Below are 27,771 nucleotides of genomic sequence, written 5' to 3' on the forward strand. Positions count from 1 at the left end.
ATGCTTCTGATATCGTTATCTATTATTTTCCGCCACCTCTCAAGTAATTGTCTACTTCCGCGTCGACAAAATGGCCTCATCTTTCATGAAAATCAGGGATGAAATTTTCTCTGATGGAATCCTCAACGAAATCTCCTTCCATCCGATTAAATTTTGCCAAAATGACAAATTTTTATCTTGTCTCCGCTCTTAATTCTCGTTCAAAGAGGAGAAGGGGAGGGGGGAGGAAATGGTCCTAAACATAAATCTGACAATAACGCTATATTATAATTATTTATTTATTGAATTGTTACTCCCTTTCTATACACCACCTTCCGCGTAATTGATTTCACATCTATAAAACGGCTTCTTGGAGCCAATAACATTTATTGCGATCCAATTAACTGTTAACCTAAATTTTAATCTCGACTGCACTGCTAATCCATTTCCGTCCAGTTTCCTAAAAATAAAACCGGCAACTATTCATTTCATCTATATATTGAAATGTTATCCACGCTCTACCACCTTTCAAATAATTGACCCCACGTCTGGGGTAAGAGGACCTTGAGCCAATTTGGGTTCCAATGATAAATTTGAATCTCGACCGTCTCTGCTGTTAATTGCACATTTCCGTTCGGTATCCTAAAAATGAAATCCTCAGTAACCCTCGTTTTATCCATTAAATCTTTAAGCACTTTTCGCCACCCTTAAAACAATTGATTCCGCGTCCATCGAAGAACCAATCATCGTTGAACCGATAAAATCGCGACGAACTTTCGCAAGCCTCCGCTGATAAATTATAATTTAATTGACTGCATGTCCTGATTGTTAATAATAACAATCAGAAACCGCCGAATTTCGAGATTTCTCTTTCAGCGGCGCGTCGTGGGTCATGACCCGCGCTTGGAACAAGTCGGCGGAGAGAGAGAGAGAGAGAGAGCGGCTGGAGGAAGCAAGGGACGTAGAAAAATCCTCGAAATTACTGTCTGATCTCGACGCGCATAAATTACCGTCACACACGTCGTCATTTCCGCGGATCACACGTCGAAAGTGAAATGCTCGTCGAGGAAGCGACGACGGTGCTTGCGTTCGCCGGACAGAGAGCAACCGGGCGACCGCGTCGAGGACAATAGGCGACGGCGACGATTCATGAGCGGACTATTCTCTATTCAGAAATTTCGGCGAGCGTCTCCTCCCCCTCCTGCCGCTGCCGCTCCTCCGCCACCCTTGCGCAGCGTCTCACCTGCGCTTCGTCTTCTTTTTCTTCTTTCACCTCCTCCTCCTCCTCCTCCTCCTTCTCCTCCAGCAGCATCGCCACCTCCATCACCTTCCCCGTCGCCGCTTCCTGTGCTCCGCGGCCGAAGACGCTGGACTCAACACGGTGGAGTCAATTAAAAAATCTAGTTCTGCCAATGCCACCGGATTGCGACACGCGCGCTCCGGCGGGGAGGATTCGGCTCCGCGGTATAAAAGGTCGAAATGTCTTCGGGCAGATGCTCAACTCATCGTCCATACGCCATACGGTCAACATGAAGCTCCTCCTGCTCGCGTCCGTGGTAAGAGAGACCCTCGCTTCCGGCTGCCCTCGACCCGCCGAGGAGTCTCGTTTCACGAAGCGACTTCGCCCGCGCGTGTGTCACATCGTCGTCGTCGGCCGCATTCGCGTCTCTCCTCGGGCTGTTTTGAGATTTCTCAACGTTCTTCTTTCTTCTCCCTTTTTATTCTCGGCTTTCGTTTTTCCTTGCATCCGCGAGCCAATCAGGGCATTGTGAAAGCGAGGTGCGCGCGACAGCGGTAGAAAAACTGCGAGGTCGCTTCGTGAAAGTCGACGGTCGAGCGGGCGGTAATTAATTGTTAACTATAAGAACAGATGTTATACATTATTTATGCGTGTATTGTGAAATTTTGAAGAAGAAAGCTGGGCTGTCGCGATCGCTCGATTAGATTGCGCCGAAGAGGAGGATTTTTCGAGTGTGTTGGTTTCGATGGAATAATCGATGAATCGGTTGAATCGTGGAACTCGACAAACTTTCTGTTTCGTCATACAGGTCCATATTAATTAAGTAATTAATTAGTCTGTGATTTGATTGGACTCGTTTCGCGTCTGAGATACGCTCAGATTTGAGCTTAGAGTTTGGCAGACCTCTTGCTGTGAATCTGTGCAGACCTGTGCGTGAATCTTTCCCTCCGGTGCGCTCATGAAAAGTGAATATTTCCAACAGCTTTCGAATTGGAAAATTTGCACTTTCCACGAGTTTTCACTTTGAGCGAAAAAGAATTCTGAGTTTCACGCTCGAATTTTAAATTCAAACGCTTGAAATTCAAATCTCACATAAGAGACAAGTTTCAAGTGATTTCAAGTGATCAAAAACTTCGAAGTAACGATCGTTAATACGAACGAACCATAGTTGTTTCATAAAAAAGAAATCATCATTTTGTTTTATTTTTGCAGTATTATTTATCATTGAGTATCTTTTTAAGATTAATTGATACTAATATTGAGCAAAATGCTCGATAAATCGAGGTGAAAGAATCGAATTGACACCCTGGGAACAGCTGCGTTTAAATTCCGAGAAAGCCTTCGGAGAATATCATTTACGCATGAAACGCTATTATCCCTATGCGAATTTAATTATCGCGTTTGAAATCTAATGACAACTTTTCATTAGATATACGGAAGAGCCTTAGTATATTGTTTTATTCTCTGGGAAACGGATAGAAATTTATTGAAAGTATAAACTAAAAAAGAGACAGGGTTAAGATCAAAACTTATTAATTGTAATAAACATGTCAGTTCTCTCCGACTAAAATTTCTTCCGCGAAGTGCCATTTACCGACATCGCTTCTGCGCTTTGTAACTTTAGTATATAAAATATATAAAACATAACTATCGACACAAAAATCGGCAAAAATCAAAATACTACCTAATGACGCGTAGGAGTCGTTCTACGAAACTTTGCATTTAATTGTCCATTAAAATGCAAATGGCCCCGAACCGATTCCGTAACGACTCGTCCGACGATTCGAAATCGCGTCAGGATGATAAATAAAGATGACCCACGTGTTTGTCAACAAGAAAGCGAATCGATGTAGTAATTACAGCGAAACTTGATGACATATCGAAGTTAGCAAAACAAAACGTGCCAAAACTTGTTCGAAAAATTGAGAAACTTTAATTACTTGTCAGTTTTATTACACACAGTGTAGCTAAGCAAGTTGCGATGATTTCGCTTTCACAGTTCCGAATTCGTCGGCCAAGAATATCGCACCGTCGTCTTTTCACAATTTATGCCACGTTGACGCGCCTCGCGTTGCGTTTGAATTGAATTCGCCACGCTGACCACCTCCTTCATTCATTCTTGCAGATTTGCTTCGCGGCTGTTCTGGCAGCACCGGCTGACAAGGAGAAGAGAGAAATCCTGCCGGGCGATCCACGTTATGGAACCGATCATCAGCACCACCATCATCACCATCATGAGAACGAGGTACAAATCTCGAAATCCATCGGCGGCTATGTAGGTTCTTTTTCGGTACCAGACACAGAGGTCCAGAAGGACTCGTTCCAGGTACCCAAGCCGACCTATGGACCGCCCGACCACAAGCCCGGTAGCCTTATCAACGGCGACTATTCGGCGTCTGACAACAAGGACTCCATCCAGGTGCCGTCCACCTCGTACGGAATACCTGACAACACTCAGGTAGAACCCTAAAGTTCAGTAAAGTCCTGAAGATTCAAGTTCCTGGAAGTTAAAGCAGTCATTCTTGCTACGTTTGGTGGTTGAAATCAAGAACATTGAAATATTTAAAATCTTCTTCATGATTGAAAAGTGTAATTTTTATTTTAGTAATCGGCACTTGATAACTCAGTAATTAATGAAAATATCATTAGTTGTAAATATTGTGGAGTCTTCACAATGTTCTCTATTATTTGATCTTAATTTCTAACTTTGTAATTGATAATTGACACTTCAATAATTTATAATTGATTACTCGATTTTCAAGAAGTCAAATAATATTTTATAAATTTCTTCAATTCAAGTCAATTCGATTCTTAATATAGCAGTTGAAATCCACAACAATCAGAAAAATCAAAATTGTTACAAACTCTCTACTTATTTGTTGCGATAATTACATTGATAATAAACGATAAATAATTTGATAGCCGATAATTGATAATTTAACTTTTAAGAAGTCAAATATATTCGACAGTTGAAAGATCATCAACAATCGTGGAAATTAATATCATCATACACTCCTTGATTATTTAATTACAGTGTCTATTTTGAACAGCTGATATTATTTAACTTTAGTTTCCAATTTCGTCATTGATGACTGATAATTCAGTAATTAACAATTAATAATTTAATTTTCAAGAATTCAATTTTAATAATTTCACTTATAATTTACACATATGTGTTTGTGTGAATTATATTATTGTATAATCAACGCAAATTATTCGCTTCGTTTTAATTACTCTACTAGTATTATTACATTTATATACTTACTACATTATTACATTATTATTGTTACCATTAACTTTTAATTTTAACATTTAACTTTATTTATCCTTTCCCGTTGCAGCTCAACAACTATCTTGCTCCCATTGTCGACGACAAGAAGACAACGCTCCTTAAAGTGACAATTCCTAAGGTATGTCAATCGTATGATCTCTCCGCGATCAACTTTCTACTATCTATTAATCAAATCTATCGAATCTTACTTCGCGATCAAAATGCATTTCGATATGCATTCGATACATCTTGATGATTCATCCTTTTTCTCATCGGAATTGCCATGAGGGATTTAAAAACATTCCGAAGAATATTTGGAAATTGATCATGATAGGATGACAAACGGACAATCGTTAAATTTGCATCCAGCAATAATTTCTCAGCGAGGACGTTTTCGAGTGACTCGCGCGATTTATCAAAAGTTCAGAATATTATTTTCTAGGATCGCTGATTTAATCCGTCAAAACTTCAAGTATAATCATCAGCTTCTTATTCAGAGTTAAACCCTTTAATAATTATTGTCTATAATTATTAATTCGTGTCTACTAGATTGCAATTTACTTTTAAAAATCAAATCCCAAAGCCGCAAACTTTTCCCACTATATTTAAAAGAGTAGTAAACTTCTTAATATCAGTTAATATCAATATCAATCAGTTAATATTAATATTAATATTATTTGTTCTTCCCACAAAACGCACCTTTTTGCAATCGACAGAACGGTCTTGCTCCAGATAACGTTACTCCATCTTTTCCGACTCACCAGTCAGTAATAATTAGTGTTTAATAATAAATTTAATAATGAAATATTTAATAATAAATGTTATGCATTTTTTTCCATCGACACAATCCTTGCTGAAAACTATCTTATCGCATATTAATTAAAGACCGACGTGCGCTTTAACTCCGACCTGAACATCGATTACCAGGCACCGTCCGCCGAAGCGCCCGTCACCTCTTACGGCGTCCCCGACATCAAGGTAAGCACTTCGTCAACGTTGATTGAGTGTGAATCGAAAGCTGCGAGTATCGCTGATAGCAGATAATCACACATGCAAATAATCACACGAATTCATGTGCCACGTGTCACGCTACGTTTTCGCGCTTACGGAGTAAGGAATAAATTTAAATTTCTCAAATCTCATACGGAATTTCCCGTGGAAAAGAAAGACATGTGATTTGTTATCAGTCAAAATTGTTATTCGCATATAAAAAATTCTCGCAGCGTATATACAAGATATTAATATTTAATTTTTTATATCTTTCCTCATCCGGGGTTTTGCACAATCGACTCAGGATCAACTTCTCTCTCGGTGGAATAGAATTTATTTGCATATTTTACGACGTATAAATTTGAAAATTTCTACAACGCTCGGGTGAAAATAGAGTTACGCGAGAGTGTCTTTTTCTAGAGCGTCTAAATACTTTTTCTTAATATCTTTAACAGCTTATTATTTAACAGGGAGTTTTTCGCTTTGTTTCGTGTAATTAATAATTCGAAGAAAGGTCGAAAAAGGTTTTTGTAATTTTTTTCTTTTTGTTACTACACTGTTTTCATTATTAAATTTTTACATTTTTTATTTAATTTTATTTAATTGTAAATTTGCTTGATTAATTTATCCGATATTTTCTCTTAATTCATCTACTAAATGGTTTCGTTCTCTCGGTAGAAACGTCCACCTGTCGCGTCGACGACCCCGGAAAGCAACTGGTCTGAAATACGTATCGAATCTCTTCTTTTCCAGACGATCCACGAGCAGCCGAAATATGAGACCACGCACGTGCACAAGAGCGACATCGGAGTGCCGCTGGTGAAGGTGACGGCGAAGATACCCGAGACCCAAGGTAAGCGCGGACCTATCGAAGGAGAAAGACAGACGATTTATGACGACGATTCGTAGAGAAAAAACACGCGTGAATATATCAAGCTCACGCCGCGAGTTGCGTCAGGATTTCGGAAGTTTCCGTCGTGAATTCCGCCGGATGGCTTCTCCAAGAAAGAAAGAGAGAGAGAGAGAGAGAGAGAGAGAGAGAGAGAGAGAGAGAGAGAGAGAGAAAGAGAGAGAGACATGAATATTGAATTATTCTAACACGCTCGACTAATATGAAATAGCAGAGGCTAGCCGCCCCGAAGATTCGATCGCCTTTCATCGCGGCCACGAGACGAGCGAACGTACATGTGTTACAAGTTCGACGTGAATATTAATTATAGCGCGCGCGACCGAAGGAACACGGTTTCCGCAACTTCGTGATATTATATTCGAGTAGAGGAGGGAGAAAGACAGAGGTGCTTCTGCTCCTTTGCATTTTCAATATTCAGCAAGAGGTCGAACTCGTTCACCTGGCTTGTTGACATTTCACTCTGCAACCAGCTTGTATCCCATTCGTTACCAAATCGCGCGATACCGCATCATAATTCGATTCATCCCGGGTCCTCTCGTTTTCTCCGCGCGTGATCCTCCGAGACTTCGATCTTTTAGACGACTTTTGAAAACGAGAGCCTCCGGCTGTATCGAATACCGTATATAATTCTCAGTCTATTTGTCTTTTTAACTTCGCACGTAATATGGAGAATAATAAATTATACTAATATTGATTTTTTTGCGTTTGAAAGGATCTACCTCAGAGTGCAGAGTAAATTATGCTTCTATCCATTAAAAGCTGTAAAGTGTAAAAGTCACAATTCACATTTCACATTTTTAATGTAAAAATATTTGCAATACTTTTAATTGTTTTAATACTTCTGGCTTTTTATAATTTAATTATTTTATTGTTTAATAATTTGAATATTTTTAATTAAGAGATCAATTTATTTTCTATTTAGAACTCTGGGATTTGCATTAGAATTATTTTGATCGGAGTTGCAGATATAAATGAGAATGTCTGCTGCTGAAAACACTAACATAATAATATTGTACTTAAAATTATTATATTAATGAAATTTATTTATTTCACAAAGATCTTAAGTTACGGTAATGAGATTGTTTTTATAAGAGGCATAAACGGAGAAAATCAAATAATAAAAAAGATGAAATTATACATTAATTAAGTAATTTGTAGAACATTGGAATCTTCATGATTACCTGTACTATTCATCTTTAGTTTTCTCTAATTCCATTATCGGTAATCGACAATCCGACAATTGTTAAGAATGTCAACATTAGATTCTTTGCAATCTCCCCATCATTCAACTTTAGACTTTCTGAATGTCTCACACTGATTCATATCTTTATTAACATTATTTTATTCAACAAAAGAAACATCGAATTAAACTAAATGAGCTAATAATAACAAATAAACATAGAGACACATTCCGACGTCTGATGCACTGCTGTCGCTCACTCGTTCGCGTGTTCCCAGGATTCGCCCATCAGACCATCAGCACGGGTAGTCTGCCCAGCTTCACCTCCTTCAACACCGGTAGCCTGTTGCCTTCCGTGCACTCGAGCTACCCAACGAGCTACACCGCTAACTACCACCAGTCGCTCAGCTCCATTCCCGTCAAGACCGTCGACCACCACGTGCAAGTGCAGGTGCCGCAGCCGTATCCGGTCCCGGTAACCAAACACGTGTCCTACCCCGTGCCGTTCCCGCACGCCGTCGAGGTCCCAAAAGCGTACCACGTGCGCGTGCCGTACCCGGTCCAGGTGACGGTGGACCAACCGTACCCCGTGGAGGTCCCTCGCCCTGTACCCTACCCGGTGCCGCAGTACATCCGCACGAGCCTGCCGCAGCCGCAGCTGCGTCTGCAGCAACAGCACCACGTGGTCGACACAGTGAAGGCCAACCCGATCCAGAGCTTCTTCGAGAACACCGCCTCCACGTTCCAAGACACCATCGGCAACCTGCCGAGCTTCACGAATCCGTTCCAGAACTTCCCGAACCCACTGGAGAACTTCTCGAGCCTCTTCGAGAACTTCCAGATACCATCCATACCGTCCCTGCCGTCCCTGCCGTCCTTCACGCCCTCCCAGTCGACCCAGGCGCCCTCAGCGCCCGTGGCTCCCGTGGTTCCCGTGGCTCCCGCGGCGCCCACTGCCTCCGGCTCCGAATCGAACGGCGCCAGCTTGTCCTTGCCGACCGCCAATGACGCTGTCACCATCGAGAACCCGATCAAGGAATCCATCAGAAAGCCCATCATCACGCCCATCCAGCCGTACAGCGCAAAGTCGACGCAGAAGGAGTACGTGCAGCCGATCGACGACAACGGCGGCTACGTCTATTAGGGGAGACTTAGCACACCACGACCTGCGCGCCATTGAACAACTCGTCTAGCGAAGAAACAAAGAAAGATACGTTCGCCGAGATCGGGGATCGCCGCTCGCGCTTGCCTTGCCGCGTCGCCTTGACGCGATCGTTTGTTCTTCGAGTATCAGCTACCGATCGAGGAGCTCTTTCGTCCTCGTTTGGGGTCCTTTAGGGCCCTCAGCTGCGCCCGAGATTCGTAGATTTCGCACAGTTGGGCCCGGCATATATCAAGCACTTTCTTCAAGTTAGACCTTGTAGGGGGAGAAAGGAAAGAAGAAACATGAAATAACGGACTCTTTGATTCTTACCACATGAAATGATGAAATGAAATAACGGAGGACGTAAGAAGAAGAGGAAAACCAGACGGGTTGTCTCAAAGCGAGTCTCAAAACAAGTCGAGTCTGTACGTGTTTATAATTCAGCTGCATGATCTAATTAGTCTACGTTTAACGCCCTTCTGGAAATTTGTCTTTCACTCTAAGCAGCAATGTTCCTCTCAACAAAAGTCCGCATTTAGGCGCCGCAACTTGGCGCTTGATCTTCACTCGACCGGGTTTTCCCGAATAGATCCACCTCGATCTCGAGAATAAACGAGAAAAGAACGGATGACCTCCGACCGACCTCGCGCTCCGACCTCAGCACGCCGCGCTAGTCTCATGCAATTTCGCCGGATCTCTAGATTCGTCAAGGATTTGACAATCGCTCGTGTACCAACGAGTACACGCGAATTTTCCCGAGATTCACGAGGCAGCGAGCGGCCGAGATGTGAACGAGAATCGCGAGGCGAGACGGATGGAGCTGATTGTCGAAGCGACAGCTTAGAGCGTTAGAGAGCGACCTCGGATCTCACGCGGCTCGAACGGCGATGGGGACGTCTAGAAGGAACGTTAGGGAGGACTTTAATGATAGGAGAGTTAGAGAATATTTTTTGTACGTAAATAAAGTTCTTTTATTACAAACATCATCGGAACCGCTCTTGGGTTTCTCTTGGACGGGGTGCGCCATCTCATCTCTCGATGCACTGCAAGTCCAAGTGTGTTGCTTTCGCACGCGTGAGCGTGTGATTTGGCTGGAGGTTCTCTCGTGGAGATTACAATTTAACACAATTTAATGTAATAAACGGTAGCTTTTAATAGTAGTAATAGTATGTGTAGTAAACTTAATTTAACCTCGCAAGAGATCGTTTTCGAAGCAATCGGTGGGGAACGTGAAAAGAGAGCTCCAGCCAAAATAACACGCACTTGGATTTAGAGCGTGTGTGTCGGTGCGGAAAATATTATTCAATATCCAGTTCCGTCGATCGCGCGGCGATCGCTCGATAACAATAATGTCAGCTGTCGCGCAGCTTGTGCGCGAAGGTCCTTTAACACGTTCATTGTCAGACTGAAAATTTGAATTTCGTGTGGCGGCCAAAGTTATTTTTTCTTTTATTTATTTTTAGTCGTTTTTTTGCACGATTGAACTGGCATTGAACTGAGTCTTTTCGAGGGTCCTGGTTTGTCACTCATAATAAAAAATAATCGCATAAACGGCCGTTTGGTGAGAGGCCGCCACGCGCGATATCGCGTGACCGACAATGAACGTGTTAAAAGTTCGTTTGCCATTCGAGCGTTCCTCTCCCTCATTCTCTCTAAATTTCTTCGAGTGAAATTCTGCTCGGAAAATAAAGTGACAGCCAAATCACTTGAATTCGAGTTAATTTTTACACGTGCAGAGTGAATTTCCTCCGCTCGAAGTTTTTATTTGAGTGAATGTTTCCACTCAAATGTTTTCATTCATCTTGGAATTATCTACTTGTCTATTCAAGTTGAAGAGTGAGCTTCTGTCTTTCTCTTCCTCTCCGACTCCGAGAATCCACTCTAAATTAAAGTTAAACATTCATTCTTGCGACTCCGAGCGGTAATATTCGTACTATCGCATAAATTTCATCCTGAGAAATTTAAGAAATTCCCCGATTGGGAGATCTCTTCGAGGTCTCCGCGTGTCTCGTCGAATTTCAAGGTGAGTCGAGTCAATCGACTTAACATTTTTAATTGAAGCTAATCACAGACATACAAATTTGACTAGAGAAATTTGGTTCCTAAGGTCAGTCTCACGCGCGAACATCCATATTTCCCGCGAATATTCGGATTTTACGCGTAAAACTTTCGTTGGCTAAAGTCGACTGAAAATTCTGCTTGACTACCGAAATGAAATAAAGAAAATTAACATCGAGTAAATCGTGCATTACACGTGACGATTGCTTCAATCGTTACTTCGATTTGATTGATTTGCTTGCGCACCGATTAATAATTAATTTAATCGATCGACCGAAGCACTCATAATTGCATGTATCATGACTGGTTAATTTCGACTCGCCGATTGTTTCAACCAAGATTTTCTCGTCGATTAACACCCAACGTCGTCGTGAGTTTCCAGCGACGAGCGAGCAACAGCGACGTAGCTTCGTTGTGCCGAAACGTCGAACTGTCTCTCCTCGATCGAAGCAGCCGTCTACCATATGTGACATTTCTTCTGCGGGTTCATGTTCGACCCCACCGGGCACTTCCACGCGTCGCTGAACTCTTTAGAGTTCCTTAGCACCGCTTGAAGTCTCACGTGGCCAGGACAATGCGAGTCCTCCAGCATCCATTTGAGCGAAGTGGCCGTGTAAGACTCGCACCACAACTGAAATCACAAGCGGCCACGCACGTTCACTCCTATTCTCCTTCTTACGAAAGAATCTATTTTCAATTGTATTTGCTCGACTTCGAAATTTCTTCGGCTCAATCCGATGTCGAATGCGAGATGTAAACATCTGAGCGAACGAGATGTTTCAAGGTCGCAACAGGCGGATGCGAGGCATTCCGAGCACAAACGAGATAGGATACAAATCGTATTTTTCCTCCGTCAATCCTGCCGTCCTTAAGAGCCTTAATTTATTGCAACTTACGGCTGGGATTAGTGGCGATATGGAATAAACAAGAGTCATCCTTCTCGGAACGAAGGTCGACCACTATGCAACGAATTTCCAACCGATTCTTAAATATGACTGCGACGCACGGGAGGATACGAATCGGTATGAATCCTGGAAAGTCCGACGCTCACCGAATTGCCGAGGAATCGCGATTTAAGAATACTCTCGACGGTTATTAGAGAAAAAAAAGAAAGAAAACTGGATAAAAATCCGACGCACGAACGGTGCCGTTCGTCTCAAAAGCTTCAAACCCGACAGTCGACTGACAGCCGGTCAAATTATCCTAAATAGAGCGGGTCGCATGAGAGCACCTCTTCAAGGCTGTCGGCGATTGGAAATGCTAAAGATAGCCGAAGAGTGGAGCCGAGGCCGAAATTCAACGACCGACCGACCGACCGACCGACTGATATGTAATTTAAACGACATCGTCACGCCGCGGCGAGATGAATATGCCGTTACATCATAATTGGAGAACGGAGCCGTTGCCTTACGTGCGCGTAGCCGAGGAAGAACAGCTGCTCGTGCGTGAGCTCTGTGAAACCCGGAAGAAGGGGCTCCCGACCGTGTCTGGCCTTCCATCTCTTGTAAGCGATGACGGCCTCGCGGAGGCCGCCATTATCGGCGATGTTCTCGTCCAAGGTCAGCTTGCCGTCGATGTAATCGTCAACCTGTCGATCGGATGACGTATTATTAGCTCAAGAGCTCTGGGCTCTCTCGGTTCGTTCAACTCTCGCTAAAGGGGACGATCCTCGCGTAATCCTCGCTCTCTTTGATGAGGTAATCGCGACGGATTAACTTATTAATAATACATAAATCGTTCGAGAAGACGCAAGTCTCCGCGAACTTCGAAAGCTTTGACGTAACATCTCGGATAGAAAGAAATGTAAATGAAGGCTCGGTAAAATGAAAGGATACACTGACTTTAATAAAGTGAAATGAAATGAAAGTAAAACGACGTTTGAAAAAGTGTGGGGAAAAAGATTTTAGAAGAAGTATGTGGAAAAGATTTTCACTGTCGAGGGAATGGAATTATTCATGAAATTTTGTTCACAAATCCATCAAAGCAAAATATGTTTAAAATAAAAATGGAAGCAACAAAAAATGAAAGTAAAAGTTACAAATAAGACAGTAAAATTTCTATAAAATGATGCAAAATCGGAGTATTAAAAAGATTTAATTTGAATTGCCGAGGACATATCTAGCAGGATATCGCGCTGCTCCTTCTTGGACCTTTACTTGTAAATCTAATAAAATAAAAAAAAAGAAGCGAATGCGAGAGAGTAACAAAATAAAAGTAACCAGATGATATAACATTAAAACGGAGCAATAATAGAAAGATTTAAGAATAAGATAGAATAAAATAAAATTTTCGAGAAGAAATATATATGTTTAGCGAGAGAGATGGTGTTTTCTTAAGATTTATTAGATATTTTATATTACATCGAAAAAATCTGCGTTTTCTCATGTAATGCTAAAATATCAAGTTGTATAATTTTTCTGATTTCTCCCAAAACTGCAGTTTTGCGAAAACACATTTGCTCGGTTTAATTAAATCGCTCGATGCGCTCACCTCATCCTCATAATACGTGTTGTAATGATCTATGAAGCATCGCGTCCGCTCGGTATACTCCGTGATGGTCTCGTTGCTCCACCACTGCCGCACGTTCCCGTCGCTGTCATAGTGTCGGCCACTGTTGTCGAATCCATGGGTCAACTCGTGGCCGAGGATGGAGCCAATGGCGCCATAATTCAGCGCCCTGCAATCGAGATCGTTTCGGTGAGCGCGAATCAGCAAGAAGGAGCACCGACTACAATTATTCGAAAAACTGCTCTTTCTTTGTTTTTATCTCTGAGCATGCTGCCTACTTCTGGAGATAATCGCGAAATAATTATTCCTATTTTCTTACTCGAGACCCAATTCATAGAACGGGAATTGCAGGATTCCGGCAGGCACGGCTGCGTGTGAATAACGGAAGAAAAGAGAATATATTAATACAGGATAAGAAAATGGGGCACAACTGAGAATTTACCAAATAAACGGAATATCAGCAACGTGCTACATTTGCATCGATCTTGAATTAATCCTTCGTACACTATCAGGCTTCACCGGTTGTAATTTTTCTCTTGAGCACTTTCAACCGCTATTGATATTTTATGATTTTTATTTTTCTTATTAATCCTATTCAGAACGCAGAAAAAATTTAATTACTTTTTTCTTTTTGAATAAAATAAATAATTCTCCTTGATTATTTTATATCACAATGGATACTAAGGATTAATTTCATCTCGATTTTTGGTAGCGGGATAAGCAGAAGTAAAGAATAAATAACGTTAGACTCGGCGAAGTATCAAAACGAAAAATATAGCGTGAACGGAAATTACGAGTTCATCGTGTTACCAATGCTGTTAAATTCGTGCACACACACACACACACATGCACAAACAGACGCGCATGCACGACTCCATCTACGACGAGGTTAATTCGATACATACTGATTTGATTGTCTTGAAAAGCATGGTAGGCATTAACGCTGGTAGGATAAATCACCCAGCTAATTATCCATAACGAGGCGCAACGTGAGGAAAGACAAGACTTTAGCGCGATAAGACTTCGCCAGCGATTTGCGATTTGCGAAAATTTTATACTTACAACGTTTCGTTGCCCAAATTAACCTCGTGCAGCGACGATAACGTATTGTTCCACGCCAGTTCCACGATCTGCACCATATTCTCCAGGTACCTTGTCTCCGAAAAGTCTATCTGAACGTCAATAAATCGATATGTCACTCTCTTCGTCATCTCACAAGAGGGTTAACAATAATAATAGCGACTTTAACTTCAAGTGACTTTAATTGACTTCAATTTTAACCAAGCTGCAAAGTGAGCCAAGCTGACCTTAATTGAAATGTTAACTTGAACAAATGAAGAAAGTAACCGTAATTGAAACTTAAATTCGAACTTTAACTAGTTGGAAGACTAAACCACAATTGAAACCTTAACTTGAAATTTAGCTAATTATAAGCAAACTTTAATTGAAAATTGAGCTTCAACTTGAATTAATCGGGGGGCTAACTTTAATTGAAACATTAATTTTAATTGATTATAAAATTCACTTTGATTAACTTCTCAACTTTCATCGATGAAAACCGACGAGAGGAAAAAGACCAAATTTAATTATGCGAGACTCACGCCCTTGTAGTACTCATTGAGCTTCTTCTCGTCGAAAAGCCACTCAGGAAATCCGATTTCGGACGTCATCTTCCTGCTCTTCTCGAGCGTCACGGTTTTCGTCTGCGTGTCCATCCAGTCCGTCCCGCTGACCAACGAGACGAACGCCTCTCGTATATCCTCCAACATCTCGAATACTTTGCGAGCCTTATTATTGTGAAATGTCGGATCTATGAACAGCCGAGACACCGCTATTCCTGGAAACCGACGAAGGACAACACCCTTCATTCCAAGCGAAACCCGTGCGCCTCTCGAGATATTGAGAGGGAATTTTACTGCTATACCCTTCTCTCGATACAATGCAAAAAAATTTGAGCTTAATTTCGATGTATAATATAACAATCACTTGTTATCGCGTGAAGTGGAATAAATTGATTAACCAGATAGATAATGGATTAATTAAATATAGATAACGCAATAATAAGAAGCATGAAAGAATTAAATGGAGGATAAATCAGCTAACAATTGAAAATTAACAATAACTGCAAGTGAGATTAAAAGTCGAGAAGAAATTTACGTTGAGAGAGATAATTAACTCGCTCGCGAGGAAAATCTTAGACCTCAAATATAACTGATTAAAGATTCGGCAATTGATTCGGCTTCGATTCGATAACAATTGATTGGCTCACATACATGTGATAAGAATTAGTCTTGGAAATGACACTTTAACTTTTGACAGCCCAGAGAAAATAAAGACGAAACATTCGTCATTTAAGATCGACCTGATTAACTTGGTCCAAGTCAATTTGGAAATTGAATCAAGGACAAACGTAGCGAGACGTGCATACCCATGAGTTGATTCACATCCGATGCGCAGCACAGAGATTTGGACTCGGCCACTTCTATATCCGTCACCTTGTGAACATACGTCATCCAGACGTTCCTCAGCTTTTCAGAACAATGGGGCACCACCATGTCCACGACTACCCACCAGATGCAAGTTTCTATACGAACAGGTATTCGCGTTAGGCGACCGATCAAACAAAATGTGCCGTAAAAAATCAAGTATAAAATTAACTGATCTTACGTGACTACCTTAAATAAAGGAATTAACTGTAAAAAATGAAAGAATGAATTATTCGATAAAGTAATTAACTAAATAGATAATAAATTGATTAGATAGATAACTTAATAAACAATAAGAAAAACAAGACGGATCTACCAATAGTAAGAAATTATTATTATTGCAGGAAACAGTAATAATGTGAGATCAGATATCTTAGAAAGGTTGAGACAGCGGCCGAGATGAGATCAGAAATTAAAGATAAGGAATTAACGTATCGGTGATTAATAGGCAAGAAACATTTGTACCGAGTTCTCGCTCTTCGCCAGCGGCGAATATCAACGCAGCGTCCTTCAAGAATTCCAGATTGCCGACAAGAACTCTGTCCTTCTTGTCGAGATCCAGCGAAGTTATTCCCTTGAAAACAGACTCGATGAAGGGTCGCCAGATTGGTTTGGGTGTCAGACTCAAGTTAACGCTCATCACATACTCGTCCGTCAAACGTTGCAGATCGTCCACCAGCATATAATCCTCGTCGCTCAGGTTATCCTCGGAAATGCTGTAATTCTGATTAATGCTAACCATCTGCGAGAAGAGCAAATTTTATTTTCTTTCATTCGATCGTCGTTTTATGAAGATTTTGATAAGCCTTTCCAAAGTTACTATTTTAAAATAGCAATTCCAAAAATATCAAATTGAAAATAGAAATAGAAGAAAATAAAAAGATAAAAATAAATATTTTTCACATATGAGTTTTACAGTTGAACGTCATCAAACTTTAAATATTTGCTTTTACATGTTCTTAGATAATTTTTTTATTTTGTTATAATCTTTCGTTCTTCTCTTATTTTGTCTTTTTTTATTCTATCTTGTTGTCTGCACTGATATTGCAAAGTCAACTTAATAACTAAAAAGATAATAATAATAATATCAAATTAAATTAGCTCCGATTTATTTTATAATGTAATGTAAAGAAATATTGAATGTAGTTTCCGGGTTGGAGAGGGGAAACTTCATTTTTTTTTCTTCTAGATTTGTTTCTCCAACGTTTCGTAAATATTTGTTTACTTTATTCGGGGAAAAAAACCTGATATTTATTTGTTTTTAATTTTGTTGTAATCAAAAAAGACGATTTCTCACGTAATATATCGTGCTACTAATTTCGTAGAGATCCTCGATAAGGACGTCGAGCTCCTTCGAGAACATGGTAGTGTTATCCTCCGCGATGCAAGCGTCCATGGTGTCGTTGCTGATGACTAGCTTGATAACTTCTCTTATGTAGGCTAATTCGGCCTCCTCGTCCTCGGTGAACGTCGATTCATCGTCCATGTCTTCCAGTTTTCTCAATCGCAATTTGACGGTCTGCAGCCGTTTCTCGAGTTCTTTATTGCTATCGTCAGAGGAATTGTTATCAATTGCATGTTTAAAACAGATGGAGTCGAGTGAAATGATCGAGAAACGAATGACCGAGAACGTACGAGATTTCTCTAGATAACAATTTCACTTCGCACACGCCCGAGTGAGCTCACGTATAAAAGTTAATTATATATTACGAAACAATCGTGTGAACTCGTAACGAATGATAATTCGAGGCTAGCAATTTACTATTTGGTATAAGCAAAGTAGAAAAGCAAAAGAACTCTGATTAGATGTTTTATCTACGCTCTGAAATTTCTCGCAGAAGATTGCAGAAATAATATTCAATTCTTCATTTAGAGCATCGTAAAACGCACTGAGGAAATTTTTAAATTATATTATTCTAATTTAATTATATTAAAGTACTCTTCGTATCTGAACAATGAATATTTTCCTCATGCAAACTTTCTTAATAAAACGTCATCGAACTACAAATATTTCTTTTTTTTGCACTTGTTCTTAAATGTTTTTTTTTCATCACTTTCTTCCTTCTCTGATTCTCCTTCTTTATTTTACTCTGTGATTTGCGTGAATAATGTGACATCAATCTCAAAAGCATTAATTAATTTCGTAATTTTCAATTTATTAATTAATTAATTTTGTGTAATTTTGCTCTCGAAAAACTGATTTCCTGTTAAAACAAACTCCTGTTAAACTGTTAAACTGATTTCCTGTTAAAACTCGAAAAATTGCTTTCCTCTTAAAACAAAAGTATTAACAACAATCACAATGACGATAATAACAATAATAATTTCAGAGACTCGATATAGAAATTCGTACGTCGGGAAGGGGCTGGTCGTGTCTGGAGTGTCGAGGAAGATCACGTTTCTGCTCTTATTCCTGGGATCGGGCATGACCTCGAGACCGAAGAAAATGTCGCGGCCCAGAATTCTCTTCAGGTTGGCCATTTGCTCGACGTAGTCGCCCGTCTTATTGCTGAGCATCGCCGGTATCAGTGGTATATCCAGCAACGTCAGCAGGTCGAACAGTGGCGACAAGCCCAGCTCGTCCATCGCCTCTGAAATTGCGTATTCTCGCTTACTACGAGACACTCCCGCGACCAGAACATCCGCAAGTCGCAGTTGCGAGCTTTCGTTTGAGGTCTAAGGTCTTGAATCTCGGAGCCAAGTCCCGCAATTCCGACCGGCCGAAAATCGCAGGAAAGCGAGGAAAAGAGCAGAAAGAAACGGCAACGTACGCACGTCCATGCAGCTGGTGAACAGCGTCTTCGCCTGCCACACCGCCCACGGGTACTCGCTGGCGGACACGTTCATCTGCAGCAATTCCCGGATCTTCCTGGACACGCGATCGGCGCGTTCGTGGAACCACGTGTTCGTCATACTGGAGTCCGGAATGGGATGCTCCTCCGGCCACCTGCCGCACGCGTAACTGGAAGAGATTCCGCGATGAATACGACGGCGACGAAGAACAAGTAGATTCGGGAATCAATCGGTGCGACTCGCTCGATCAGTCACGTGCGCGACAGCACAAAAATTTACACTGAGAAAATATATCCTTAAGAAGATACGTAAAAACGTACTGACACGTAAAAACAGTGGTAACACTTTCTTGAAGGATCCCACAATTTGTTTCAAGTCACACACGCAATCGCGGTCGAAGATAAAATAACTTTTTCATTTTATTCACATCGTAAGTGCACAAATTTAGTTTTAATAGATAGTTGTAATAGATAGAATTATTATAAGCAAATAATTTCAGTATATATAAGCGTACTATATTTATTAATACAAATGAATAAACCTAGACGTAATTGCACATTATAAATATACACTGAGAAAAAATTGTATTAAAATTAAACAAATATTTGTTCGAACACGACTGTGAATACATTTATTTAAATTAAGCAATTATTTTCTAAAATTCAAGAAAAAAGTTTACATTCAGAGAACCTCTGTTCATTTCATTTTAGAAATTAGTCGCTTAATTTGAGTAAATGTATTCACAGTCATATTCGAACAAATATTTGTTTAATTTTAACGCAATTTTTCTCAGTGTACAAATAGAAATATTGTATATAGGTAAAGAATAATAAACACGCGAAAGCAAATTATTTTTATAAACGAAAAGTACATATGACACGTATAAACACAAATGTATATATAAAACAAATACGTGTGTGTGTATGTGTGTGTGTGTGTGTGTGCGTTTAATGTAAGAATGAAGAGAAATACGATATAAGTCGAACGTAACACAATACGTCGCTCGCTCCACTCTACGGACGGAGTGCAAGTTCCGATTTCGCTCGCGCCTCACATTACCTCGCGGAAACGAAACGAATTTTCCCGCGGTGTTCCGTCGCAAAGTTGGGCCTACTGGAGCAGTGAAATCGCATCAATTTGCAGAACGGTGTTTTTGCACAAGCGAAGTGAAAGTCAGACGCGGGTGCGATATTTGCGTAAAGCTAAGCGATATCCGCAGCGTGCGTGGAATTTCACGTGCATCCGGTGCATCACGGCCGGTCTACTCACTGATAAAAATCGTCGCAAGGATCTACAGAGGTGTCCATAGACTCCTTCAAACTAGCCGCTGAACAAGTGAACAAAGAGATCGTGTGTGAAAAGTCATTCTCGACGCCAAAACGACGATTACTATGTATTTTTCTCTACGCTATTCCGTCTCTCTTTTTTCCTCCTAGCGCGGGACGTTAATTCGAGCACAACAAGCGGTTCATCGTCGCACTCACCTACTCGCACGCAATCCTCGTTGTCGCATATCCTCATCCTGCCGGCGAACGCATCTGCAAGAACGCGCGATCAATTCGATTATCTTCGATGTATATCGCGATTTGCATATCTTACAACTTGCATATTCCAAAGGCGCTCGTCGGAAAAGCCGGAAAATTTTCATTTCCGATTCGTGTATACCTTCCGCAAAATCGCTCTTCACTCACGTGAAAAAAAAAGAAGTGACCGAAAAGAAATTCCGATGGGAATTCCGCAGGAGAGTTCAAGTTCGTCTGTTTATCAGAAAGATACACGAAATGCAGAATGCCGGAAACTTCCGACGGTTAATCGCGCGCGAGCTGAAGGTGACGGTTAGGGTGGGATTACGATGAACTTTATGTAACAGGACGCGACAGGAGGTGAAGTGACGTGACGTGAATTTGACATTTGAGGTTATGTTAGTGTGAGAGATATTTTTCGAAGAAGAATTCAGTTTGGCGACGGGCATAACCTGGTGGAAGAATTCCGTTTTTGAAAGTGTCACATGAACAGTCCGACTTGACGGAACATGACATCTAAACTTGACATTGGCAAGCTTCATGTCGCGTTAAGTTCTGATATTTTACATCACGTTTACGTAAAGTCGATCGTAATTAGCCGCATATACTAGGTGCGTAACTAAGTTTCCGGGCTTCACACATGGATGACGCTAACGACAAATGTAGTCGACATACATGTCTGAAGTTGTGTTTTTTTATAGCTGGACATCTGTTAACAATAACCAGTCGTAATACCAACGCATATCGCAACGCAAAAATATTTTTTCTAACAACGAAGATGTCGAGTTTTATGGCAAATAAACAGCATTTGCGGGGGAAGCTTTGCTTTTCTGATTTAACTTGAAAGAAAGCGCAGCTGAAGCACGTCGTTCGCTTGAGGAGGCCTACGGCGAACATGCACCATCGAAAACTACCTGTGAAGATTGGTTTAAACGCTTCAGAAGTGGCGATTTCGACACTGAGGACAAGGAGCGCTCCGGAAGACCAAAAACAAGCCGGAGGACGCCGATCTGCAAGCGTTATTGGATGAAGATGATACGCAAACACAAGATCTTGCGGAGCGGCATTAAACATGACTCGCCAAGGTATTTCCAAACGTTTACATGCCATGGGAAAAATGCCATGGGAAAAATGCCATGGGAAAAAAGGAAGGAAAATGGGTGCCGCATGAGTTGACTGAGAGACAGATGAAAAATCGAAGAGCCACTTCCGAAATTTTGCTTTTGCGGCATGAAAGAAAGAGTTTCCTGCATCGAATTGTTACTGACGATGAGAAGTGGATACATTTCGAGAATCCTAAACGCAAAAAATCGTGGCTTTCACCTGGCGAAGCATCAACATCGACGACACGGCCAAATAGCTTCGGAAAGAAGACAATGCTCTGCGTTTGGTGGGACCAGAAAGGAATCGTGTACTATGAGCTGCTGAAAAGAGGCCGGGCGAAACTGTCAATGGGCATCGCTACCGACAACAACTGATCAATTTGAACCATACATTGCTCGAAAAATGGCTAGAATGGGACACGAGACACGAACGAGTGATATTGCAGCACGATAACGCTCCGTGCCATCGCACTTCCATCGTCCAGGACACCATCAAAACGCTGAAATGAGATCTGCTACCACACCCGCCGTATTCGCCAGACCTGGCCCCTTCCGATTATCTTGTTCCGGTCGATGGCCAAGCCATGGCTTGGCTGGGCAACACTTGGCCAATTTCGAAGAAGTGCAAAATTGGTTGGATGAATGGTTTCGGTCCAAAGACGCGTCGTTTTATCGTCGCGGTATTCATGTATTGCCAGAGTGATGGCAAAAATGTGTAGCTAGCGAGGGACGATACTTTGAATAAAGCATCTTTTGTATTTCTCTTGAAATTTTCCATTTTTCATTGATCAAAAAAACCCGGAGACTTAGTTGCGCACCTAGTAAAACAATGTGTTTTAGGTTTTGTGTCACTTCACGTCCCGTCGCGTCCAACGCTAAGTTCATCGTAATCCCGCCCTGAAGCTGTTTGGCGGCGAGGCCAAATTGGAAGCTGCGGACGCGGAGAACATGGAACACGATGGGCTCGCGAATTAATTTCATCGGCGGTCAAGCCTGGGGACAGTCTGTGGACGTAACGTAACAACGAAAAGCATGCCTCGCGAGCGCACCGTCGTGCGAACCCTAGCATGCCTGAAATATTTACACGTAAATCCCCGCAATGTCAATGCCGCGATCGAACACGCTAAATGGTCTTCCAATAATTTTCCAAGGATGCGCACATAACATAATCGCCCCCGACTAACTGATAAAGGAGACGTATCGCTGTATCGCGGGAATGAAGTTGAGTCATCGCCGTCTACGCAGCCGTTTCCGGCTATCGTAGCTGTTATCAAGTTATACGCTCGATGCAATACTAATGAAGTTCGCTCCAAGTTGAAGGATTCGCGGACAACTCTGTTCAACTCTGCGGACGCTTTTGCCTCGTGTTGTCGTGAACTCCCTGATATGGAGGTATTCAGGGGGTAGAAAGTTGGAAGGAGGCAGAGAAGCAACCCTTAAGAAATATCGGTTGAGAAGAACCAAGTCTTTTTAGAGTAGCGCGAATGTTGGCGCACGTTTATTTACAGCGTAAAATTTACATCAAATTGATTAATCGAGCAAATAAAGTGATCGAGTTAAATTTAAGGAAATCTACAGAGCCTAAATTGTATTCTCGTGGACTCGCAAATTGACGAGAATGAGAATTCGGAATGAGAAATTTGCTCGATAAGAAAAGCAACTGAAGAAACTGTAAGACTGTAGAAAAAAATATAGTTTAAAAAGACTGAAGCGTGTATGATATAAATGTCTTCTCGATCAACAAAGAGTTGATCTAACCGCACAATGCGATTTTATCTCTACATTTGGAATTTGGTGAATCAAACGCGGCCAATGGTGTGTTGAGTAAGCTTTACGATTGCGGGATCGAGCAAATTTTGGGCTGTTTTGCGCGAACGAGAGATTAAAGGAACAACAAAACTGAAAACGGCCCTGACATTGAATTTGTTCAGCTTAATTCGAGTTGCTTCGACTGATTCTTCTGTCGTTTTATAAATCTCCTTTATCAATTAGCCGAATTTTCGTGGTTCGACGATGATCGACCTTGAGTGTGCGAAAGGACTTACAGAGCACCGCGAGCACCACGACGGTGATCAGCAAGGAGACCACCAGGAAAAGTAGAATTATCACCGTCAAGTTGGAGATCTGAATCTGCTTCTTGAAGCTGCAAACACGACGGAATCGAATAATCGCCAGGCCTGAATCTAGTATTAACAGTTTCGCGGCGTGCTAATGAGAACGCCGATTGGATTCAATTTCAAGCAACGTCTCGGTGTCGGAGAGAAGTGAACTTTCGCGCGAGCGCGCACGTGCGTCTACTTACTAGCTTTGTCGGGACCTTATTGGCACCAGATTCTTGTGGCTTCCGACCGAATAAATGGAACCATCCTCCTCTGAGAGAAACCAAAATGCAAAAATTGTGCATGAAATTCACAAGCCATCGTCGAAAAAGCATCGCGACGTCGCGACGTAAAATGTCTTGGAAAAGACGGCATTCAATTGCATGAGTCGTGTTATTATTTAATTATATTATTGACAATATTATTAATTATATTGTAATTGTGTCACTCAAGTTAAATCGTATTTCTCTGGTAAAATATAATATCTCGAGAAAAATCGACGCGCGTATATTCTCCAATTATACACCCAGCATTAATTCGTTACCCAATTATATTAATTAATTCATACTGGTAGTAGAATGTAAAATCTAATAATAAATATTAATAAAATTAACATGCGCGTTCTAATGCTAATGTTGCAAGGGAACGTTAAACGCGATTATTTGAAACGGAACGGCGAAATTATCCACAATGTCGCTTGTCATCCTTGGAATTAGAAAACAAAATGATGGAAAAGATCGCTGCGGTGGAAATCAAACATTATGATCAGTATTCTTTGCTCTTTTCGAAACTGCGACATTTTCCGTATGAAATTACCGAGCGTCCTACATTCATTAACGCAGTCTTCTATTTTATTCGCACAGACTGATTTCGTGATCGCGCCGTCAAAATAAGATCACCTGCACGTCCGACGGACTATCGAAGGCGGAAGCGCCATTAACACGCTAGAAACTCGCGGAAACTTCCCGGCGCTTTTGTCGACTTTGCAACTTCGATATCGCGAGAAATATCACGGGAGAACCGGTTACGTGGTGTACGCTGCGTAGCGAACCGCAAAAACTAGAGAGAGAAGGAGGGAGAGAGAGAGAGAGAGAGAGAGAGAGAGAGAGAGAGCAAAGGAGGGTGGCGTAAAAATACACTCACTGCGCTCGTTGTTCATGCTGAATGGCCCACTGACCGGATCGAACTGACGACACTGAACACACCGTCGTCGCCGGACAACCGGGTGTCCACGTTCACATTTTCCTGGCCAGTGGTTCTCGTGCGTCGAACCGGCCGAACGTCAATTTTCCCATCCGCGCGAGAACGCCCACGCCCACAACGGAGCGACCGCACTGGCCACTCGGTATCTTCCACCATCGGCGGAACTTCAACCCTCTCGGTGTCATCGGGACACGTACGCACGCCGAGAAATATTCAAAGGACTCTAGCTGGTGTGAACGAACGGTGTGAGAAACGCCAACCGAGAGTGACTTCCGTGGGCGAAACGTGGGAACCTGCGGGTCCCAGTTTCAGATGTGGACATATTGGTCGCCGCAATCGATCTCAGGAGAAGGAAATCGAGCGGAAGTTACGAAGAACATTCCGCGATGTGAAAGAGTAAAAAGTGGAGAGAGAACTCCGGGAATTACGTAATTAGAAAATAATAAGTAGGATAAGTAATAATAAGTAAGAAGAAACGAGTAAAATAAGCATAACAATAAGTCAAAAGTAATAAGTAATTAATTGGGAAGAGTAAAAAATTCTAAACAATAGGAAGGTTAAAATTGTGCGATGATAATTCCGTAATGTCTAAATACGCGAGCAAAACGAAAGAAAACTCCAGGAAATTATACAATTAGAAAATAAGTATACAATTAATAAGGACGAAATAATCAGTAGGATAAAAATAACAATTGAAAGATAAATATAAAGTAAGATAAATATAATAACAAGTTAGAAGTAATAATTAAACAAAAAAAGAAATTCCAAGAAAGAAAATTGTGAAGAATGAAGAGATTGAAACTTTTGTCGAAAGAAATTGAAGTGAAGAGTTTTAATCACGCAGTCGGGACCTTTCGAGAAGTCAACTTTTAACGAGTCAACTTTTATTATTTTTAATTTATTGTAAGTATCGCAAGAGTCCAGCGAACTCTCTCCAAAAAGTTTTCCTCAAATGATTTCGCAGTTCTTATGGTTTATTAGAAAATACGGGAGCGTTCCTACAATAATACCTACGTTCTTGAAACGATAATGATTTTCCAGAACACATTATTGCTATTATATTCGCATAGACAGTCTTCCTCAAACACGTGGGAGGCCTCCTTGAAGCGTACGGTCGATATCATCGTCTTCTTTCGAATACCGCTCGAAGTTCAACCGGCGTTGATCGCTGATTAATCGCGCATCGAGAAACGCTGTTTGCTCTCTCATTTATACCCGCCGTGACTGCGCGGATCAGATTAGAAGCCACTATGCCCGACTTCTCCCGCTTATGGCATTCGTCCATGTACGATTTAACGTCGCGAATACGGGGTGATCTGGAAAAGCCGCCGTGGAACTCGCGATATGCGAAGCGCAGTGACTAGACTCGAAGCGAAATTGTATCGTAATTTTGCAAAAAGACGAAAAATTTATCGTATATAATAATATAATAATATTATTAATTTAACAAGCACACACACACACACACACACACACAAATATTTTCGCAACTGATAGTTAAATAATATAATTAAATGAAAAATAATATCATAAAGAAAGAAATTTTTTTATTATAAATTATTTCACAAAAAGACGAGAAATTTATTGTATGTAATAATATAAAAATATTATTGATTTAACAAGCATACACACGTATATAAATATTTTCGCAACTGATAGTTAAATAATATAATTAAATGAAAAATAATATCATAAAGGAAGGAACTTTTTTATTATAAATTATTTCGCAAAAGGACGAGAAACTTATTGTATGTAATAATATAAATATATTATTGATTTAACAAGCATACACACGTACATAAACATTTTCGCAATTGATAATTGATAAATAATATAATTAAATGAAAGATAGTATTATAAGGGAAGAAACTTTTTTATCATATTTCATCAAATTATATAATAATGTTATCATTTAAATTATCGAAATTTTGAAATTTTTTATTTTTATATTCGACGGTACTATTCATTAGGTTTGTTCAAAATGACGGTTCATTGCACGGTTTTGTGCGTCACAAATTTGCTTGTATCACATTCAATGGAGGACGGACATTCATCAATCAAACGCGCGATCGCTATACCTGTCTCTCGTTAAGCTCTGATCTACAATAGGTGATTTAAGCTTTAAACTATAAGAAATTAACCAATTACAGTTGAATGTGAGGAAAATAATCGACTGCTATTGGTTAATGTTTTATAGCTTAAAGCTTAAATCACCTATTGTGGACCAGGGCTAATAGTTTTCTCGTTAATGGCTTAGTTGATTTAATGACGAGCGATTTAATGAACGTAATGACTCCCCGCTCCCCCCCCCTAAATCGAGCCAAACTTACTTTTTACGTTTCAATTTCTTTTTATTCCTTAGAATTCTCGCTTTCTTAGAATGTTCTCTCTTTCCCCAATTATTTATTTACTATTATATTTATCTTACTTATTATTTTCAGTCTGACCAAATGTCTCCGACTTTCGCGAGTCTTTGCTTCAAATCACCCGCTATGTTCGCCGATACACGAGCGGCCGATTTTCGCGGCGAATTTCCCAGGACGAAAACGAATTCTCGATTTCACAAAGCTAGTCCTCCGCCGCGTGTACTTCGCGAAGTATACCGCGAAGTGGAATCCGCCTTTCGCATCCGATCGATCGTATCGCGATTGGATTTTACGAATGAAACGATTATTACGACGTATAGAGAGCACGATCGAGCCGTGTCGGAAAGCTCACCGCTCACCGCGGCGGTCAGCAACGAAGCTATTTGAGGCCTCATTTGCGTAGAAAAAAAAAATATTTCCTCCCCACGTAGTCACGAGCTACGTAACGTGAACTCAGCGCGACGCTTGCGTAATCCTGCGTTTCCGCTTCCACGCTGCGGCTACGACACGCGTCTCAATAACAAAAGATATCTCCTAGTTTCCCTCTCCCTCTCGCACACGCGATAAGAAGAGCGAACAATTAGCCAAATGAATGGAATTAGCGACGAGCATGAGCCAACAAAACGGCGTCCGTTGATTCAAAGCGACGTCGAGAGAGAGAGAGAGAGAGAGAGAGAGAGAGAGAGACGGCTTAAAAGAGAAGAATCGCACGCGATTAATCACGTTAACACGGAAAAATTACGGAGTAAAGCTTGCGTAACGATAGAATTAAGCGGAGCAGCGATTATGACGTTAATGCGTAATCGGGCTTATCAGACCGACGTAATCGTCCCGTTCGCATAATAATTAATTAAGAGTCGCGAGTCTCATCAGGGCAATGACGATCGCGCAGACGGTCGCGTGGGAGGCGAATGGAAC

General features: G+C 41.2%; 2 protein-coding genes across 9 annotated transcripts; one reads left to right on the forward strand and one right to left on the reverse strand.

Moving 5' to 3' along the window:
- The first annotated feature begins 1,466 nt into the window (after positions 1 to 1,466).
- LOC105189830 (uncharacterized) lies at positions 1,467 to 9,700 on the forward strand. Of its 3 annotated transcripts, none has more exons than XM_011152180.3 (7): positions 1,467 to 1,535; positions 3,345 to 3,464; positions 3,546 to 3,677; positions 4,561 to 4,629; positions 5,376 to 5,468; positions 6,234 to 6,333; positions 7,849 to 9,700. In XM_011152180.3, the coding sequence occupies exons 1-7, from the start codon at positions 1,473 to 1,475 to the stop codon at positions 8,712 to 8,714; spliced, it is 1,443 nt and encodes a 480-aa protein (XP_011150482.1). In that variant the 5' UTR covers positions 1,467 to 1,472; the 3' UTR covers positions 8,715 to 9,700. The 3 variants fall into 3 exon arrangements, with proteins under 3 accessions (XP_011150482.1, XP_011150483.1, XP_011150480.1); XM_011152181.3 differs by having other exon boundaries at positions 1,468 to 1,535; positions 3,531 to 3,677; positions 5,418 to 5,468; XM_011152178.3 differs by having other exon boundaries at positions 1,469 to 1,535; positions 3,531 to 3,677.
- Positions 9,661 to 25,859, reverse strand: Nep5 (M13 family metallopeptidase neprilysin 5). 6 transcript variants are annotated; one of them, XM_025301792.1, is made up of 18 exons: positions 25,502 to 25,859; positions 24,428 to 24,780; positions 23,488 to 23,557; positions 23,231 to 23,328; positions 20,044 to 20,097; positions 19,829 to 19,886; positions 18,538 to 18,728; positions 18,120 to 18,357; positions 17,064 to 17,313; positions 16,232 to 16,508; positions 15,709 to 15,864; positions 14,882 to 15,117; positions 14,343 to 14,452; positions 14,186 to 14,244; positions 13,600 to 13,648; positions 13,263 to 13,449; positions 12,184 to 12,360; positions 9,661 to 11,403 (listed from the first exon to the last, which is right to left on the reverse strand). In XM_025301792.1, the coding sequence occupies exons 2-18, from the start codon at positions 24,441 to 24,443 to the stop codon at positions 11,230 to 11,232; spliced, it is 2,400 nt and encodes a 799-aa protein (XP_025157577.1). In that variant the 5' UTR covers positions 24,444 to 24,780; positions 25,502 to 25,859; the 3' UTR covers positions 9,661 to 11,229. The 6 variants fall into 6 exon arrangements, with proteins under 6 accessions (XP_025157577.1, XP_011150484.1, XP_025157578.1 ...); XM_011152182.3 differs by lacking the exon at positions 25,502 to 25,859 and having other exon boundaries at positions 24,428 to 24,986; XM_025301793.1 differs by lacking the exons at positions 13,600 to 13,648; positions 14,186 to 14,244; positions 25,502 to 25,859 and having other exon boundaries at positions 24,428 to 24,986.
- Between the last annotated feature and the right edge of the window lie 1,912 nt (positions 25,860 to 27,771).

Source organism: Harpegnathos saltator, unplaced genomic scaffold (genome assembly GCF_003227715.2).
Source record: "Harpegnathos saltator strain DR-91 unplaced genomic scaffold, Hsal_v8.6 scaffold45, whole genome shotgun sequence".
Taxonomy (NCBI): Eukaryota; Metazoa; Arthropoda; class Insecta; order Hymenoptera; family Formicidae; genus Harpegnathos; species Harpegnathos saltator.

Coding starts and splice junctions, on each gene's coding strand:
- LOC105189830 (XM_011152178.3), top strand. CDS start 1,473: ATGCTCAACTCATCGTCCATACGCCATACGGTCAACATGAAGCTCCTC. Junction 1,536..3,344: donor TCCTCCTGCTCGCGTCCGTG/GTAAGAGAGACC, acceptor TCATTCTTGCAG/ATTTGCTTCGCGGCTGTTCT. Junction 6,334..7,848: donor GAAGATACCCGAGACCCAAG/GTAAGCGCGGAC, acceptor GCGTGTTCCCAG/GATTCGCCCATCAGACCATC.
- Nep5 (XM_025301792.1), bottom strand. Junction 23,329..23,487: donor ATAAGGTCCCGACAAAGCTA/GTAAGTAGACGC, acceptor TCGTGTTTGCAG/CTTCAAGAAGCAGATTCAGA. Junction 12,361..13,262: donor ACACGTATTATGAGGATGAG/GTGAGCGCATCG, acceptor TCCGATCGACAG/GTTGACGATTACATCGACGG.